This window comes from Crotalus tigris, unplaced genomic scaffold, assembly GCF_016545835.1.
Source record: "Crotalus tigris isolate CLP2741 ecotype Arizona unplaced genomic scaffold, ASM1654583v1 scf7180000018048.2368360, whole genome shotgun sequence".
Taxonomy (NCBI): Eukaryota; Metazoa; Chordata; class Lepidosauria; order Squamata; family Viperidae; genus Crotalus; species Crotalus tigris.
Window position 1 is genome coordinate 1,990,110 of NW_024096794.1, and position 18,400 is coordinate 2,008,509.

Below are 18,400 nucleotides of genomic sequence, written 5' to 3' on the forward strand. Positions count from 1 at the left end.
CATTTGTTTTCCCAATTTGTAAAAAAAAAAAAAACGTATTTTTGACTCTAGTAATGCTTGTCACATTCACCTAAAAATGGTAATTTTATTTGTTTATTTATTTATTTTGTCCCTTTGAGTCAGTTTTTGTTTCCTGGCAATTGCCTGGACAAATCAACAAATTTTCTTGGAAAGGTTTTCAGAAGAGGTTTGCCTTTACCTTCTTAAGCCAGCAATTGGCTCAAGCTCACCCAGTTGGCTCTGTGCTTAAGACGGGGACTAGAACTCATGATCTTCTGGTGTCTAACCTGATGTCTTAACTGAAAATCTTTAAACACCTCAGTTATTTCATAGTAAAGTATCTTGGTTCAGTTTTTATATTGTTTACATTTTACATTTTATTTTTTAGAATAAAAACAATAGCATTTGTGCACATGTACTCCTTTTCCTTTAGGTTTTATTTCAGTTTTAGTACTACAGATTTCATTTAAGAGTAATAACAAATAGCTAGCTAATATTCTCCAAGTAGCATAATGTGCTAAAATAGCAAACTAATACTTCACTAATAGCATATTGTTATAATAAGAAAAAAAATGCAAAATGAGGTTTATCTGCATTTTTTTTACTTTGCATTTTCTTCTTAATTCCTTGATAGGCAATCACTTTATAATTGGTGAAGTATATACATTGAAGTAATAAATATTTACTAAGTCTCTATTTTTAAAATAGAATCTGCTGTTTGGGAATTCTGGAGTCCAATCTCTCTCTCTCTCTCCCTCCCTCCCTCCCTCCCTCCCTCCCCCTTCCCCTCCCCCTCCCCCCCTCCCCCCCTCTCTCTGTCCCTCCCTCCCTCCCTCCCCCTTCCCTTCCCCCTCCCCCCCTCCCCCCCTCTCTCTGTCATCTATCATATTGTTGGCTTGTATGCTCAAAACACTGTAAGCCAAATATTTATATTTAAAACAGTAATATTTTTATAAAAGTGCAGTTTTTGTGAATAATTTTAGTATTGACTCGTAGGCCAGCACATATTATCTCTGGTCCGTTAGCTGCATTGGTTGCCAGTTTACTTTGATCCAATTCAAGTTACTGATTCTAATGGCATGGGACCACATTATTTGAGGGACTGCCTCTCCCCAATTCTATCAGCCAGACCCTTTATATCTGACAGAGGACATATTCCAGATACCATTTGCCAGGGGCCTACTTGTCTGCCCTGGTGCCTACCTTAATATTCTCCTCCCCCCTCTCCCCAATTAGGTCAGCTCCATTTATTTTGATGTTCTAAAAGACCCTCAGGACTTAGTTATGCTATCAGGCCTGGAGGTCCCAAGAAAAAAGGAGATTTTTTAGATGGCTCCACTATTGATGTGAATGTTCTCTCTCTCTCTTAATCTCTATTTTAACTATGGTTTTTATATTTTTATATACCTGTTACGTTATTTTTATTGATAATTATATACTGCCCAGAGTCACTTCTCATGAGATAGGCAGCTGTATATTTGTATTAATAAATAAATGACCACAGATTTTACAGTCCACTGTGTACTTCACTCATCCATTCATCATATGTTGTGTCTCAGATGTCAAAGGTAATCTGAATTTATGGAGCTTACCCATACTATTATATGAAAATGTGGATTTCTGCCACTATGCCCCAAACTCAGTGAATTGTAGACAAACTGGATATTGACACTGACTTTACAGATACTGTAACTGATAATGAGAACTGCTGTACTTTGTATTTACTTGCATTTTTTTATAATTTGTGCAAGATTTGTGCCAAACAACAACCATATGTGAGGTAAAATCTGGAGGATGTTATTGGTTTGTAACATAATTGCAATCCAAAGAACTATGTAGCCTATACATGATTAAGAGATCATATTTATTCATCTTTAAATATTTGAAGATAAGCAATTTCATTTTCATTTTTATGTTCTAAAGATTAAAATCTGAAACAACTCATCGAATTACAGAAATGAGTTTCAGTAAATGCTAGGAGCAATCAATATATTATTTTCTCTATAATTTTAGGACTGCTTTTTCCACATATCCAGTTTTACTCTATGGAAACTCTAATGTTTACTTTTTTATAGTTTATAATTATATTGAATATATTAAAAAAAATCCCATGATCCAAAAGGGTATCTTGCAGACATGAAGCATTTGGGGTCATGTCTGACCTAACCAAATGCCTTCTTCTGAATTCTTCTAATGCTGAAATTAATCCAAATTCCCCCTTTGTCACCAGGCAGTAATTTGTAGGACAGGGGGCAGGGCAGGAAAGAATCAAAGTTTAAATCATCCTCTTCTGCCACTAGTCAAGGATGCTTCAGAATTATTCATATACTGTTCTTTGCTGAGAATATCTGAAGCATGAAATTTTAGTTAAATTATTGCTGCTATTTTAAATTCAGCAGTGGTAATAATGATGCAGGATTATTGTTTCTCCTTCAAAACAATTTTCATTGTTATGAAGTATTTAAGGTATTTGAATATCAGCATTTTTATTCTATTACATTATGAGCATTTAAGAGGATTGTAGGACTTGGAAAGAGGGTACTCCAAATATTTTACTAAAGAGTCAGCACCAAGATCCTTAAAATACAAATTCAGAGTGTCTTTCTTCAAGAAAGAATTCCTTGTGTATACTGACATTTTTCTACTATTCAGTATGGGTTATTACCTGCTGACAAAAAATTCACATCTCATAAATAATTCTTAAGAGCCATTGCTGTATAAATTGAATGTGTTATGAATTGTGATGGTTCTTTTTGTACTGTGCTGTGCCTAGAGCAGAAAGAATAGAGTATGTCATTTCCATTAATTTCTAATGAGGTGCCAATTAAAGGAAAGGAAGAACCTCAGAAGAAAAGTCATAGGGCCACCCTGAATCTTCTATCCTACAGCTGTCAGGCCCCCAAACCTTTCCTAAAAATTCCATTAAATTACAAACTCATCTAGTGCTCACACAGACAAATTCAGTTTCCCTTTGATTTTCAAAAGACCAATTTGTAGGACGAATTCTGCATTTTCTCACACAGCAAACTGGAAGAAGCAAGGGGAATTGCTAATTACCTCTGCACATTTTAGATTGAGGAAGAAAATATGGGAAGCAACTTTTCATTTTATATGTCTTTAACTGGCTAAACTTTAAATCAAAAATCCTGGAGTATTTCCATTTTCCTGTATATGATTTTTCTAGATGCCAGCTACAGTATATCACACATACGTTGGCAACAATAACTTACACTATTTTATTGGGCAAGCTTCTATGCAATTTAGAATTAGAATAGAATAGAACAGACAGAATAGAATTGGAAGGGACCTTGGAGGTCTTCTAGTCCACTACCCTGTTCAAACAGGAGAACCTATATGATCTCAGACAAGTGACTGGATAGTCTCTTCTTAAAAACCTGCAGTGATGGAATGCCCACAATTTCTGAAGGCAAGCTTGTTCACTGATTAATTGTCCTCACTGTTAGGAACTTTCTCCTTAATTCCAGGTTGCTTCTCTCTTTAATAAGTTTCCAACCATTGTTTCTTGTCCTGCCCTCTGGTGCTTTGGAAAATAATTTGACCACTCTTCTTTGTGGCAGCCTCTCAAATACTGGAATACTGCTATATGTCACCCCTAGTTCTTCTTTTCTTTAGACTAGCCAAATCCAAGTCCTGCAGCCGTTCTTCATATGCTTTAGTCTCCAGGCCTTGGATCATCTTAGCTGCTCTTCTCTGAACTTTTCCCAAGGTCTCAACATCTTTTTTGTAGTATGGTGACCAAAATTGGTTACAGTATTCCAGGTGTTATCTCACTAGGGTTTTATAAAGCGGTACTAATACTTCACGTGATCTTGATTCTATGCCTCTGTTTATACAACCCCAGGATTGTATTAGCTTTTTTGGATGCTGCTGCACATTGCTGGCTCATAGTCAAGTGATTATCCACTAGGACTCCAAAGTCTCTCTCACAGTTACTGTTTTTGAGCCAGGTCTCACCTAATCTATACTTACATATTTGATGTTCCCTGCCTAAATGTAAAATCTTTGCTTTTCTCTACAGTAAAAGTCATTTTGTTGGATAGGGCCCATTATTCCAGTTTGTCAAGATCTTTTTGAATCTTGAGCTTGTCTTCTGGGATGTTGGCTATTCCTGCCAGTTTAGTGTCATCTGCGAATTTGATGAGTTCCCTTTCTATTCTCTCATCTAAGTCATTGATGAAGATATTAAAGAGTCCTGGGCCTAAGACAGAGCCTTGTGGTACCCCACTGCTTACTTCTCTCCTGTGGATGTAGTACCATTGAGGACTACTCGTTGAGTACGGTTGTCAGCAGCTACATATCCAGTTTAATATCACATTGGATATAATGGTTGCCCAAAAGATAATTTAGTATAATATTAGTTTCACTGGGTGTTGTGTGTGTATTTTTGCAAAATCTGTTTGATGTTTTCTTACACTTTACTAGTAAGAAGACAGAAAGAGCCTTTTCCAGAAATAATATACTTGTTAAAAATTCATTGTGAGTTTTCCTAACTAATTAACAATGATTTATTCCTGAATAATAGCCTATGAATATTTGCTGAGAAAAAAAAGATTCCATTTAAAATAAATGAGTGAGATGCAGACATGCTGCTGAAAATTATTTAGGTGTCTTAGAAGATTAGGTGTAATTTTAAAGGGGCTGTTAGGTTATAATTAATAATTAATATTCCTAATTGCTTATGATACTTCCATTCCCCCCAAAAAAACAATCTATACTAACTTCTCAAACTGGAATGTTCCCACAAATCTAAATTTATTCTATGATTTAAGATCATAAACAGTGCTTTCAACCCAACACTATATGTGTTTCACAGCCTATAACCACAGGAAATACAGTGGTGCTGTGGTCAAAAATGGGATAAAATAACTAAAGCATGAATAAGAATGAAGAATATGAATTGAGAAAAAAAAACTGGTTGTTTTCAAGAGAGAGTGCCTGCCATGCAGGGTCATTCAAGAGAGCCTGGATGACAATTATGTTATTATGGGAATATTGAATATGAATTTTTATATCTTCTGAAAGACTACATTTGGAGTATCTTATTACAAGGATCCTTATTAATCTAATGCAGTGGTTCTCAACATTTTTAATGCTGCGACCCCCAACCGGTCGTAAGTCGAGGACTACTCAACCAGTCGTAAATCGAGGACTACTCAACTGGTGCAGCACTGTTTGCAGAATGGGACTTCTGGCGGGCTCAGCAGGGCAGAGACAGCCTGGACAATTCCTATTGGCTTTCAAAAGCCAATAGAATAAAAGGGAGTAGCACAGCTAAGGAAAAGGGAAAAAAAATGGCGGACTGCATTGTTTGGTGACCCCCGTGAAATGGTCGTTCGACCCCAAATGGGGTCCCGACCCACAGGTTGAGAACCACTTATCTAACGATTAACAGACACATTGATCCCTAAGACCAAGAATTTTCTATCCTTCCTAAATAAACATTAGGGGATATCCAGCTAAGTAAATTGAGAAAGCTTTTTCCTTATAATCAGCAGCTCTGCCAAAGACCTCCCTAGTAATAAGATCTTGATATTGAACTGTGTGCATACAGCTCTTAAAATCCACATCAGACATCCAAGAAAGCTTAAGGCACAGTTACCGCTCTGCCTCCTATCTGATGGGAACCACTCAAGTCTGTGTGGTAGAGTGACATGATCTAAATTTTATTTTAATAATGGTACTCTTTTTTTGATAATATTTAAAAAAAAACTAAAATGACTATTAAATTATTTTATTTATGATGTAAATTTCTTAAAATTATTCTCTAAAATTATATAAATGTTGTATATGAATGCTATTTAAGTTGTAGCTGTTTTCTAACTTTATGTTATACCAACTCCAATAAAATTCTTATAAGAACTTATTTTTATGCATTAAACTGTTCCTATGCTTTGGTCGTTTCTACAGTATATCAGCAGACAACTGTTGCTAAAGTAACCTAATTTCTATATAAGTAGACTGAAGAATGCACATTTATTTGTTATGGTAATTGGTTCCATTGCTGTCAACATAGTTATTGTAACATAGGACTTTGACAATCTGCAGATCCGAAATATATTATTTATGAAAAACAAAACACAAACCAGAAGCCAGACCACAGCTGCATCATTAGCCACTTTAAACCCCTCCAATCCATACATGAAGCAAACTGACACCCACCATGAAGATGAGGCACGACCACGAATGCGAAGCCAAAAAATAGCAAGGCAGCCCACCATCTTAAAATCCCCCTGCAACTCAGACTAACCTGAGCACAACAAAGCCCCCACCCAAACTCTCCCAGCCAATCAGAGCACAGCCAACCCCCCAGCCAATCAGAGCAAAGCCAACCCCCCAGCCAATCAGAGCACAGCCAAGCCCCTAACCAATCAGAACACAGCCAAGCTCCCACCCAATTAGTTCATACCCTCACTGGCAGTTAAAAGGAAGAAACAGCTAAGACCACACAATGCTCCTCAAAGCACGAAGCTGAAAACACCAGCCTGAAGATGACGAAATGCTTAATTTAATACTACCTAAAAGATGGGATTAAGACTTCCAAAGCCAAAACCAAAATAATTCTGTATGGAAATATTGTATACATTGCCCTTAAAAGAGGCGTTTGAAGTTTAAAATTTCACCTACGCAATGATTCAGCTACTATGGTACTAGATTAAGTATTTGTATTTGTTGCATGCAAAATGCAGTGCATTCTAATTAAAGATAAATCCTGCAAAATTATAATTTATCCAAAAATAGCCATTGAAAGCCAGTTTATCAGAAAACTAACCTGTTTCCTAATTAAATGTCTAATTAATGATGTATGAATATGCATAATTTACATGAGAAAAAGTCTGAATATGAGTTTTGTTTATATTTTAAATATTGCTAATTTCTTAACTCTTCCATGGCTTCACTGAGACCTGCTTGCTTTTTAAATGTGTTTCTAAATTACCTCAGAATACCCCACTATTATCTCCTGTACATTCAAAGAAAATATGTCTCTAAAACAGTATCTCCCTTAAAGCTTATCAATACTGTAACTAATCATCAGAGGGACTTTTTCTTACAATGATGATAATTTCACGATAAAACCATCTCTTTGAGTTCTTTTCTTTCTTTCTTTTCCTTCCTTCCTTCCTATAAAGAAATGTAAATTCATCAGTTAGGAGTATGTTGGTTGTTCTTTTATAGATATGCACAATCTTACAAATCTGCTTCAGAAGATTCTATTTATTTGTGCTTTTGCTAGGAAGTGATGATAAACCTTTTGGGCATGGCATGTCAAAAATTAAGAAAATGCCTAACTCGACCTGCTGTCATGCGACACACATGGTGTCAGCCAGAAGCTCACCTGAAATAGAGACATGTGTCTAAACATCAGCCCTAACGCCAACACTGCCAGTCAAAAAGGCTGCCTTGCACCATTCTCCAAGGTGCACAAGTGTATTCTCTTTCTGTTGACAGACCTCTGAGGTCTACCTAAAGCTGTTCCAGATCACATGAGTCCTCCATTCTTGAAGTGGCTTCAGAGCATGCTTTCTGTGGGCCTCTACAGCCTCCAGAAACCACACAAAAGCACATCATGTTCTTGCATGATTTTTATACATCTTCTAGTGATTTTAAAAACTGCACAAGTACATACTTCATGCCCCCCAAAATCTCATGGGAATAAGGCATGCTTTGTTGGATGTTGGTAATCACTGGAGTCTTACCCAAAGTATTATGGTGTGCCTACTTTGACATGTGTATCATAAGTTCACTGGACTAAGGCCATTTGGCAAAATAATGTACACATCAGAACCTACCTTAGTTCTGGTACCCAGGTTCCAGAAATTCTAGAAATTTCTCAGGCTTTTGGGGACAGTGTGCAAAAGGCTCATAATTTTTGCTACTACTCTTAATGTTGGTACTTTTATTTTATGTTCATCTGTATTATTCTGTTCCAGACAGAACAGACTGCTTTCCATCCAATCCAAACAGATAGATAACTCAGAAGAATAAACAGAAAATATCACTTTATTCTGGGAATTCTAAACAATAATTCACATTTACGTAGAGATACGTCCAGAAGTATATTTGCAATATTGGTTCATTCCACAGGTAAATTGATATTGAATTTTCCCCTCTTCTTCTTCATGAGCATCACATCTTGGCATAGGATCTCCAAGCTGTGTGGCTAGGAGACATGAGGCTGAATGAACAAAGGCATTCCCACCTGGCTTGTGTCCAGGGAATCTCCCAATGACCTTTTGAGACTCCTCCCATTGACCCATCAACATACCTAGCATTTAACCCAATAACTGCCAGATATTCTAACATACTGATACATGCTCTCTAGTTAGGGTCATATAGAGGTATACAAGGTTACATAGAGTTATACGGTCCAGAATACTCCCCGCTTGAAATTTATATTTCCACTACTAACTAACTGAAATAGCAAAAAAAACATAGCATTAAGGCATGCAATACTCATTGTTAACTAACTTGTGACTAAATAAGTAAAAACTTGGTATGAAACATCCATAACCATTGGTAAATATAAAACATGCACAATTATGCAAAAAAAACCAAGCAAATGTTACATCAAAGAATGCATAAGACAATACATAATTTGAGGTTAGATCTTCTGGTTCAGTCTTCATCAGCAACGGGACCAAATCGGTGATCAGCCTGGTATAAGAGTCTTTGAGTTACGACCTGACTCACATGGCTTCATGATCTGGACCTCGGCTGGGCAAACTAGTTCATCAAGTGGGTGGGCCCGATGCATAAGTCCCATGGGCCAATAGTTGTGGTATGCATTCTTGTCTCTCAGCGAGACAAGGTCTTCTTCCTGTAAAAGAAACTGGAACCAAATCTGGAACAGAAAAACTGGAACTGAAAGTTTCTCAGGAACAAAGGGAACTGGATTCACAGGATACTCAGGAACTGAAGCACCTGGAAACACAGGAACAGCTGGATCTGGAAACATAGGAACAGGAACTTCTGGAAACTCAGGAACTGCTGGAGCTGGAAACTCAGGAACAGCTGGAGCTGAAGAATCAGGAACAACAACTGGAACTGAAGAATCAGGAACAACAGCTGCTGCAGAAGACTCAGGATACTCAAGAACCGAAGGGTTTGGAACCACCGGTGGAGTATTGAAGAAGGCTGCTACTGTTGTCAGGGTAGTGAGGACTTCATGTGTGGGTGTCTTTAACGACATGGAGTCCATGAAAGTCAGTAAGTCCTTGCAGGCTCCTACAGGGCTTATTCTTGGAGAGCTAAGACAAGTAATCAAGACGATCAAAACTATGCCTAATCTCAGGTGCTTCCGCTTATATAGGGTTTTGAAGCGGATTAGTTGACGTTTACTGGGTGACTGAGGTTGAAGGTTGGCACATTGATCTGAAGCTGGAAGTGCATAGCGTTTTGGTCTCTGTGGCATCTGTCTGTTTGGACAGGCCAAGAACTCAAGACTTTCTAGCCAGATCAGTTCTGTTAACTGTGTGGCAAGGTTGGGCCACTTCACTTGGTTAACAAAGTTCTTATTTGTTGGCACATGTTGCCATTGTTCAGGGCTTAAAGATGTTTCAATCCTTTTCTATCTGTTGCTTACATAGACATAGAAGTGTCTGCTTTGTTTGCAGATGTAGCTTGACATCACCTTGCTGTCTGCGTAGAAGGTGGTAGACTGTAGTTGAAGGCAGAACGTCTTTGCTGTCAAGTTGGTGAGCTTTACAGCCAAAGTGGTACCACATAGCTCTAACCTTGGTGTGGTGTAGCCTTCTTTCATTGTTAGTCTCGCTTTTCCAAAGAAGACACCGAGACTGCAGCTCTCCCCGCTGTAGACTCTGATGTATCTTATGGTTGCAAACAAGACGACGTAAGTGTGGCTCTCCCCGCTGTGGACTGTGACATATCTTAAGGCTGCATTTACCTTCATAGACACATCTAAGGAAGCGTACAATTCTTTCTTCTGCACTGTGGCGGGTGAGTTGGAGACATACGTACGCTGCACTTGCATACTTTGGAGACATCTTGGGAGTACGTTCCATGACTCCCAGTCTTGGAGATGTTGTTTGTCTTGTTTGTCCTCTATGGACAAAGCTAAGTTGTTGCAATTCTTGCTTGTCTGGAACACTGTTGCTTCCAAAACAGGTTTGGTTGTCACAAGCGTGTAGTGTTCTAGATGTGGTTTTAGGTGAGGTGCTGTTCCATTACTGGAAATGGAGATTTTTGGGATGCTCACCTGGGTTAGGGTTTGCGGTTGATCACCACAAACTGCTCCTGGGATGACCCATTCAGGTTCCTTCTTAAAGGCAGTTGAGCTTGTTGGGCCTCTGACCATTCTGTAGTAGGCAAAGGGGTCAGGGGCATCTACTCTCAACGGAGCCAAATTGTTTGCTTCAAGAGTTAGGAACCGTAAGGCAATTGCAGTTGGGGGGAGCTGGTTGACACAGAACATGGCTTTCCTCCCTGCTGTGCTCTGTGGCACAGAGCACATTTCTTTGCTTGGGGTTTTGCTAGGGAATGGTGGGTCATTACACACTGAAGTGCAGTTGACCTTGACGGGCACCTCTGGGCGCTCTTCAGAGCCACACTGGGGCTCCTTGGTTGAAAGAGGAATAGAAACTGCTCGTTGTAGCTGTCCAAGGTCTGGATGAACATGTGATGCTCATGAAGAAGAGGGGAAAATTCAATATCAATTTACCTGTGGAATGAACCAATATTGCAAATATACTTCTGGACATATCTCTACGTAAATGTGAGTTATTGTTTAGAATTCCCAGAATAAAGTGATATTTTCTGTTTATTCTTCTGAGTTATCTATCTGTTTGGATTGGATGGAAAGCAGTCTGTTCTGTCTGGAACAGAATAGTAAATTGATATTGAATTTTCCCCTCTTCTTCTTCATGAGCATCACAGGTTGGCATAGGATCTCCAAGCCGTGTGGCTAGGAGACATGAGGCTGGATAAACAAAGGTATTCCCACCTGGCTTGTGTCCAGGGAATCTCCCAATGATCTTTTGAGACTCCTCCCACTGACCCATCAACATACCTAGCATTTAACCCAATAACTCCCAGAGGTGGCGCAGCAGTTAGAGTGCAGTACTGCAGGCCACTTTAGCTGACTGTGTTCAGCAGGTCAGCAATTCAAATCTCACCGGCTCAAGGTTGACTCAGCCTTCCATCCTTCCGGGGTAGGTAAAATGAGGGCCCAGATTGTTGGGGGCAATGTAAATATATATATACATTGCTTACTGGTGTACACCGCTTAGAGAGTGCTTGCACTTAAAGCGGTATATAAGTCTCATAAATAAATAAATAAATACTGATACATGCTCTCTAGTTAGGGTTATATAGAGGTATACGAGGTTACATAGAGCTATACGGTCCAGAATATGTATTGTTGATTGAATTGTATTAATGCCATTTTTTATCTCTCATGTGTTTCAATTCTCTATTAGAAGAAAGATAATATTTAGATGATTTAGTATTTCTTCTGGAAGAGGGAGAGGAAGAGGCTAATAGAAGATGTTAAGATGTAATTGGTGGAGTTACAATATGAATTAGAATATTTATTTGCCAACATATCAATCTATCTTATCCAGGCATTAGCAGCAAATATAAGTAGCTATTTTATAAAGAATACTACTTCGATTATAATCAACTGAGCTTTAAGGGCAGGAACATGTAAAAACAATGACCATTCATAAGGTTAAAATGTAGGGAACTAAAAAATGCCTCTGAATTTTCTACAATATACAAATAGCTTTGCCTGGAAATTTGCTGTTATTTATTTTTGTTTTATCTGTCTTGCATTTTTACTGCACTAAAGAAAAAAACAGAAGATATAGTTATATTGCCAGGGTGTCTGGTAATGCTTGTTTGTTTTAATTAATATTTTGGTTACACTTCAGTTTTTAATTAAATTCCAATTTTGGGATTGGATATGTTTGTGAAGATAAATACTCCATAGAGTGACTTATAAAATAATAAATTTTAATTCAGGTAAATACTTTGTATCCATAGATGTTAGAGGCAGAAATCCAAAACTTAGACTAAACACTTAATGACAGTTTTGATATTATAGCTTCTGGTAAAATTCACACCTGAGTGAAAGAGAAGATCTTCCATAGAAATCTTTAATAATTGAACACATATTTTGGGCTACTTGAGAGAAATTTCAAGAATAAGGTCATATAGTTTAATAAAACCTAAGTCAGATCATTTACTACAAGGTGTATTTTTAAAAAATGAATCAAAACATGTTATTCATATGAATGATTTATATCTGAGGACCTCCTCTGGATTTCAAGTCTGCAATGAGTATTGCCTAAAATGAAACTTTCCAATATTTTTCATGAAGGAAACATGTTGCTTTTAGTTCCCAAATAGTATTTTCTATAGGGTATTTCCCTGTTGCATGCATTCCGGAAATTTTAACTTTGTAGAAAGTTTCACATTAGAATCAGCAATAAGTCTTAATTAAAATACTTCAGATTAAGCTTTATTTTCATTTCTTTGGGTTTTCTTAAATGTCTTGTATTAGAGACTATGAGAGGGGGAAAGGCATTAATTTGTTTACTAAACAAACTTGAAATGTTGACAACAGAACAAAGTAGAATCAGAGAGACAAGTGAAGAGATTAAAATTGAATATTGTTTTTAATAACCTAGAGTTCTTTTCAAACAGGAGAAAGCAGTAATTACCATTGGTGCAAAAGGGAATTGGCCAAAGAAGATAAATTATCAGCAAATATAAACTATTTGGGAGCTTTGTTGAACTTGACTAATAAGATTATTTTGGTTTTGGAGTAGTCTAACAGAAAGTATACATGGATCAAGATTGGCATCAGTTGCTGTACTTTTGGGATATAACCCAAACATGTTGTAGTGGAAACTTTTTGTGAACTACATTCCAGTTATAATTAGCTGCCCTCCTTGAGGATTACCACCTTAATTTTACAAAAAATAAAACTATACATAAAGATAAAAAATTGCCAAATGTACAGTCAGCATTCAGCAAAGATTTATGATCAGATAAGTAACATGAGAAGGATTAATAGAGCAAATGGAACAATACGAAAAGGAGTTTCATGTTTGTTGCACTGTTTATAACAAGGTCTTTGGATAGATTATGCCAGGCTGTGGAATATATTAAGACTAATATGAGTACCAGGACACTTGATTTATTTTTGAAGAATTTTTATAAAGTAGTGAACAAGAAGCTGCTGTTAAAAATTGAATTTGAAGAAACAGAATGTTTTAGAATATAGATTTGAGTAAGACATAGATGCATATTGGGTTTATAGTATTTAAATGTTATATTGCATATATTAGTGGAATGCAAGGTTGGAAGAAATCAGTGTTGGAATCATAATTGGTGGTTGAAATGCTGACAATTTGACATATGCAAATGGCACAGTTTATTAGCCAAAAATAAGACGACATTGGAAATAAGAAAACGAGGAGTAAGGAGTAAAAAAACTCTGTGTTATTCTTAAATCTTAAGATGTTGAAGGTAATGTCAAGTTGCATGCTTAGTGAATATTTAATTAATAGAGAAGTAATAAAGGTTATAGGTAGTTTTCTTTTGTTCAGCTCAAAGGGAGGACAGTGTGCCTTAGAAGTAAAGATTAATCCTAGGTAAGAAAGCAGTGACTCTCAAAATAAGATTAAGGAAAAAAAGTGCATTTAACAGCAATATAGAGCAGAATGGTTAAGACAATAGTCTTTCCAGTTATATTATATGGCTATGAAAAGTTAACATTTGGATAAGAGAAAGAGATGCTTTTAAATTCCATATTTGGAACAGTTTCTAAGAATATCATGAGTTGCAAGAAAAATCAACAAAGTAAAGGCTTAAGCAAATGGCAAAAAGAAATTTGGACCCTTTGGGGCATATACAGTAAGGCAACAAGATGATGGACTAGGGGGAAAAAACCCTATGCTTGACAAGGTTGAGGAAAATAGAATAAGTGAATAAGCTGGGTAGATGAAATTGAGTTGAATTTTTCCAAGGAAATTACTAAGATGAACATTTGTCTATGCGGTCAAGTAGAATTCATAGCACCTAACTGTCTAACCATACATAGCAGACTGTTTAACTTACTTCTTGACCTAGACTTTTTGAATTGGTTTGGCTAAGTATGGTCCATGGGGTCACGATGGGTCGGACACGACTTCGCAATTAACAACAACAACAAAGTATGGTTATCATGGGGTACACTATTCTTTGTCACGTATAGGCTTCTGGGATATATATATACTTAAACTTTTCTAGGTCACAAATCTGAGTTGCATTTTCTAACATTAAAATATTATATAAATGAATTAATTTAGGTGGAAATAGAAGTGTCCACTTGCTGATGGAACAGCATATAGATTTCCCCTATATTTTAAATCCCCAATACTTTCCCTAATTAGGCCAAAGAGGAAGATCTTGCTAGAGCAGTTTTTAGGAAACAGGGAGAGGTCTATGCATGAACAAAAAAATTCTACATACAGTAGAACATCAGATTGGTGCATTTTATAAAAATCAGGATCTCCCTCTGAAATATTTGTTAATTCCTTTGACTTTCTACCATTTTCTTGGGTTATGTGCTTATTACCTTGTTGAATAATCTTGAATGACCTCTAGAATAAAATAACAATTTGTCAGTATTTCTAGTCATAAGATCATAGTACTAATAACAGAGCAATAATTGCAAAATTAAATATAGCTACCGGTAGTAGTATGCACTGATTATTATTATTTTTTAGCCTTGACAACCAGAATGTCAGAAATGTGCTTCTTATATAAGAGTATGTTAACTTTAACATAACATTTAATAAAAAGGCACTATTTAAAAACAAAGAAAACAATTTCACATTCTTTAATTACCTTTTACATTGGACTACTATGTTATGCAGACTAGAGAAAAGGTTGTTAGACACTCTCAGCTCCGATATAATTATTTTGCCGGAGACTTAACTGTACAGGGACACTACCTGTACTTGTTGTGTTGTGCCAAAAGCATTCTAAAATAAAATGTTAACTACTCGTTAAAAGATTTGTATTTTACATTTCTGCCTTAAGCAGAGAATCAGTAAACACTTATGATTTTGTTTGTTTCTGCTGGAAACCAGTAACTAGATATCACTTTTTAGAAAATTACTGTCTGTAACCTCTTATAGTAAAGACAAGTTCTAACAAATTATTTTCCCCTTGTTAACAGTTCATTTAATAAGGAACTTCTAAAATGGTTGAGAGCTAAATAAAATTGTGTGCTTTAAATCTGAATTCTTTTTTAATTCTTTAATTTATGTTGTGCTCCCCAAGTCAGAATTAAGCAACACCAAAATCAAATCAAATAAATAATCAACTACAGGTAGTCCTCGACTTACAACCTTTTATTTAGGGACCCTTTGAAGTTATAACAGCACTGAAAAAGTGGTTTATGACCGTTTTTTACACTTAGGACTCTTGCATGACCAAAATTCAGATGCTTGGCAACTGGAGTCATATTTATGACTATTGCAGTATCCCAGGATCATGAGGTCTTTTTTTGCAAGCAAAGTCAATGGGGAAGTTAATAACAGCCATGTTACTAGCTTAACAGCTGTGGTGATTCATTCAACCACTATAGCAAAAAAGGTTGTAAAATGGGGCAAAAGTCACTTAACAACTGTCTCATTTAGCAACAGAAATTTTGGGCTCAGTTGTGGTCATAAGTCAAGGAGTACCTGTATCTTCAGTGGTGATAAAGATCTGGGTTTGGAAGTTTCAGTATACAAACTGATATAACTTGGCTTTCAAATATTGTTAATATTAGTGTTTTATTTTAAAAAAAGGAACAAAACAGCAAAATATCCATGAAGCAAAATTCTGTGAAACATTAATATTTCTTTCCAGAATTTGTTGTTATTCAACATTGTTGTCATTTGCCTTAATATATCTGTGTTAGACAAGGTCTGTTTTTTAAAAAAAATCTAGATTTGATTTCTCTCTAGATGGGAAGTTTCAAATTATTCATACTCTGGACTGTTTTCAACATTTTAGGGTTTTAAGCTCTTGTGCTTTCTGAATTTTATAGACCTTTGTTATGTATTGGATGCCTTATCTTTTAATTTTGTTTTACTTATTGTACAAGTTTATAGAAAGTTTAAATTTTTAAAAAAGCAGTGTAGTATAAAATAAACACAGAAGTCCTGCATCTTCTTGAACCAAGAAATCATCACAGCTAGAAAGATCTGCACAAGTATTTCAAGAATTATACTGATGTGCAAATATATTTATATTCCAAAAAACCTAAGTTGATACATCCTGTCTGGCACTATTTAGTTCAGTAGTACATAAATTTGCACTGCCTTTATCTTGAAAAGATATTTTTAGGTAAATCATTCACCTTTGTCAATTAGAATTTCAAATTACCAGTGAAGTGTAAAAATTCATGGAAAAGGTGAACGTGAAAAAGCTGGAACAGAAATCTGTACAGGAATAATAGTGTCATTGTTGAAGTTAGTTTTGAAGTGTCTCCAAATGAATTATCTGTAAAAAAAAAAACATGTTTTTTTTAAAAAAATTAAATCTAATACATGACTTGAGCAGCTGATTATAGATAGTTGTTTCATACAAACATAACAGCTAACAGCTGACAATGTTTGCATGAAGCTACATCAGGTGTTCTGATTTGAGAAAATGTACTTTGGCTCTATTGCTATAAATCCCCTTTCAAATATTGCTGATGGGGTTATTTATTACATATTTTATAGGTATTAGTTTCAAAATTAACTCCTTCAGTTATGATTTTCAAAATTAAAACTTCCTCCCCTTTATCTTTGGGAAAATTCCTTTAGAAAATTTCACCTCAGGCATGAGTTTCTATACTGAGATTATATTTTAAATGGAAGGAACAATATCAAAAATAATGACTTCATGGAAAGATTTAATGGGTAATTTAATAAAAAGATTTAATGGGTAGCTCTCTCTAGCTGTGATAACCTGAAGGTTTCAGTTGGTTAATTTATTCCTTGTAGCATTCGGTTATTTAGTGACTAGATGGCAAAAGTATGCACTAAGCCATATACAAATTTTTGTACTAATTAATCTCTCCTTAGAAGCTGTTAGTACATTCCTAACATTATTGTGTATTCATTCTTTTCCTTTTTTGAAAATATCTTCTGTCCTTACAGGTTATGTGTTCTGTATGTTGCATCGCCTACCTGAACAGCACGATTGCACATTTGACCACATGGGACGTGGGCGTGAAGAAGCCATTATGAAAATGGTGAAACTGGACCGGAAAGTTGGGCGATCATGCCAGCGCATTGGCGAGGGCTGCTCCTGAGTGGCAAGACTCTTCAACCAAATGCTGTTCTCTTAGTTCACTAATGTTAGCCTTATTTAGGACAAAGTCAGCCAGACACTTGTACTGGGCAAGTTTCAGACTACAGCCAATCAATTTCCTTTCTTTAGCCAACCATCCTGGTACTGTAGTTTAGGAGTTAAATGGTGATCAACACTGATTACTGGCTGGTTGTTAAGGTGCCTACTAGCCACTATTAAAAAAAATGAAGACATATTTTTGAGCATGGCTAATGGATTGTAACAAAAATATAGAGGCTTCTATTATTGCAGGAGTCAAGTTCTTACAAAACAAACAAAAAGCCTTATGTTGGGAAGTGTCCAGCAGCTGAGTAGAAACTGATGTAAAAGACTGCTTATGTGCATACCACTCTGGAAGAAACTACCCTTATTAGCCTGGCTTTCCTGTCCTTACTATTAGCTAACCTTGAAGAGGTGAAACTCTGCTTAAAACAAGCAGGGTGGATGCTAAACCTAGAAGACCTAAATCATTACTTTTGCTATTTCCACGCATGTCTTCTAAGATCATGCAGCGCCATCAACATCAGGAAATCTCTTAGGGGTAGGAACAGCTTTCTAGGAAGCCAAAAAGAGGGGACAGATTCTTATGACAACTTTTATATTAGATGAAAATATCAGATTACAGGGAAATTATTTCTTCACTAAGGTGGAGGAGGAAATATCTTACTTTAAAGTTAGTGCTATTTTGGAACAAGCAGTAAACGGCGTGCATTTTCTACACAGCATCAACAACATTTCTTTAGTGGCGTGATCCATTCCATATGCCAACCATAGTTGCTGTTTCCCATCAGCCAAAATCTGATTGGCTCTCGTTTGCCTTTTGCTAAGTGCAGGTATCTGATAATTGAACAAATAAGGCTAATTCACAGCACAGTAGCCATGCCTGGATTCTACAGACTGACTTTCTGTAGCTAGACGTATATTGAGGGGTAAAGGACATTTTGTAGCAAATGGAATTCAGTTAACAGTATTGGGGGAACAACCAGGAAAATCACCCTTTATTGAACTGAGTTTGTACACCTCACTTCCAGTGTATTAAGGAGAT

At 36.4% G+C, this 18,400-nt stretch overlaps 1 protein-coding gene across 3 annotated transcripts in view; it reads left to right on the forward strand.

The window, feature by feature from the left end:
* The window catches only part of ZFAND3 (zinc finger AN1-type containing 3), a 125,236-nt gene extending 107,422 nt beyond the window's left edge, over window positions 1–17,814 (forward strand). For all 3 annotated transcript variants that reach the window (XM_039347053.1, XM_039347054.1, XM_039347056.1), the window contains one exon: window positions 17,163–17,814. In XM_039347053.1, coding sequence (XP_039202987.1) covers window positions 17,163–17,317 — 155 coding nt within the window. In that variant the 3' untranslated portion in view covers window positions 17,318–17,814. The remainder of the gene's footprint in view (window positions 1–17,162) is intronic.
* The last annotated feature ends 586 nt before the right edge of the window (window positions 17,815–18,400 follow it).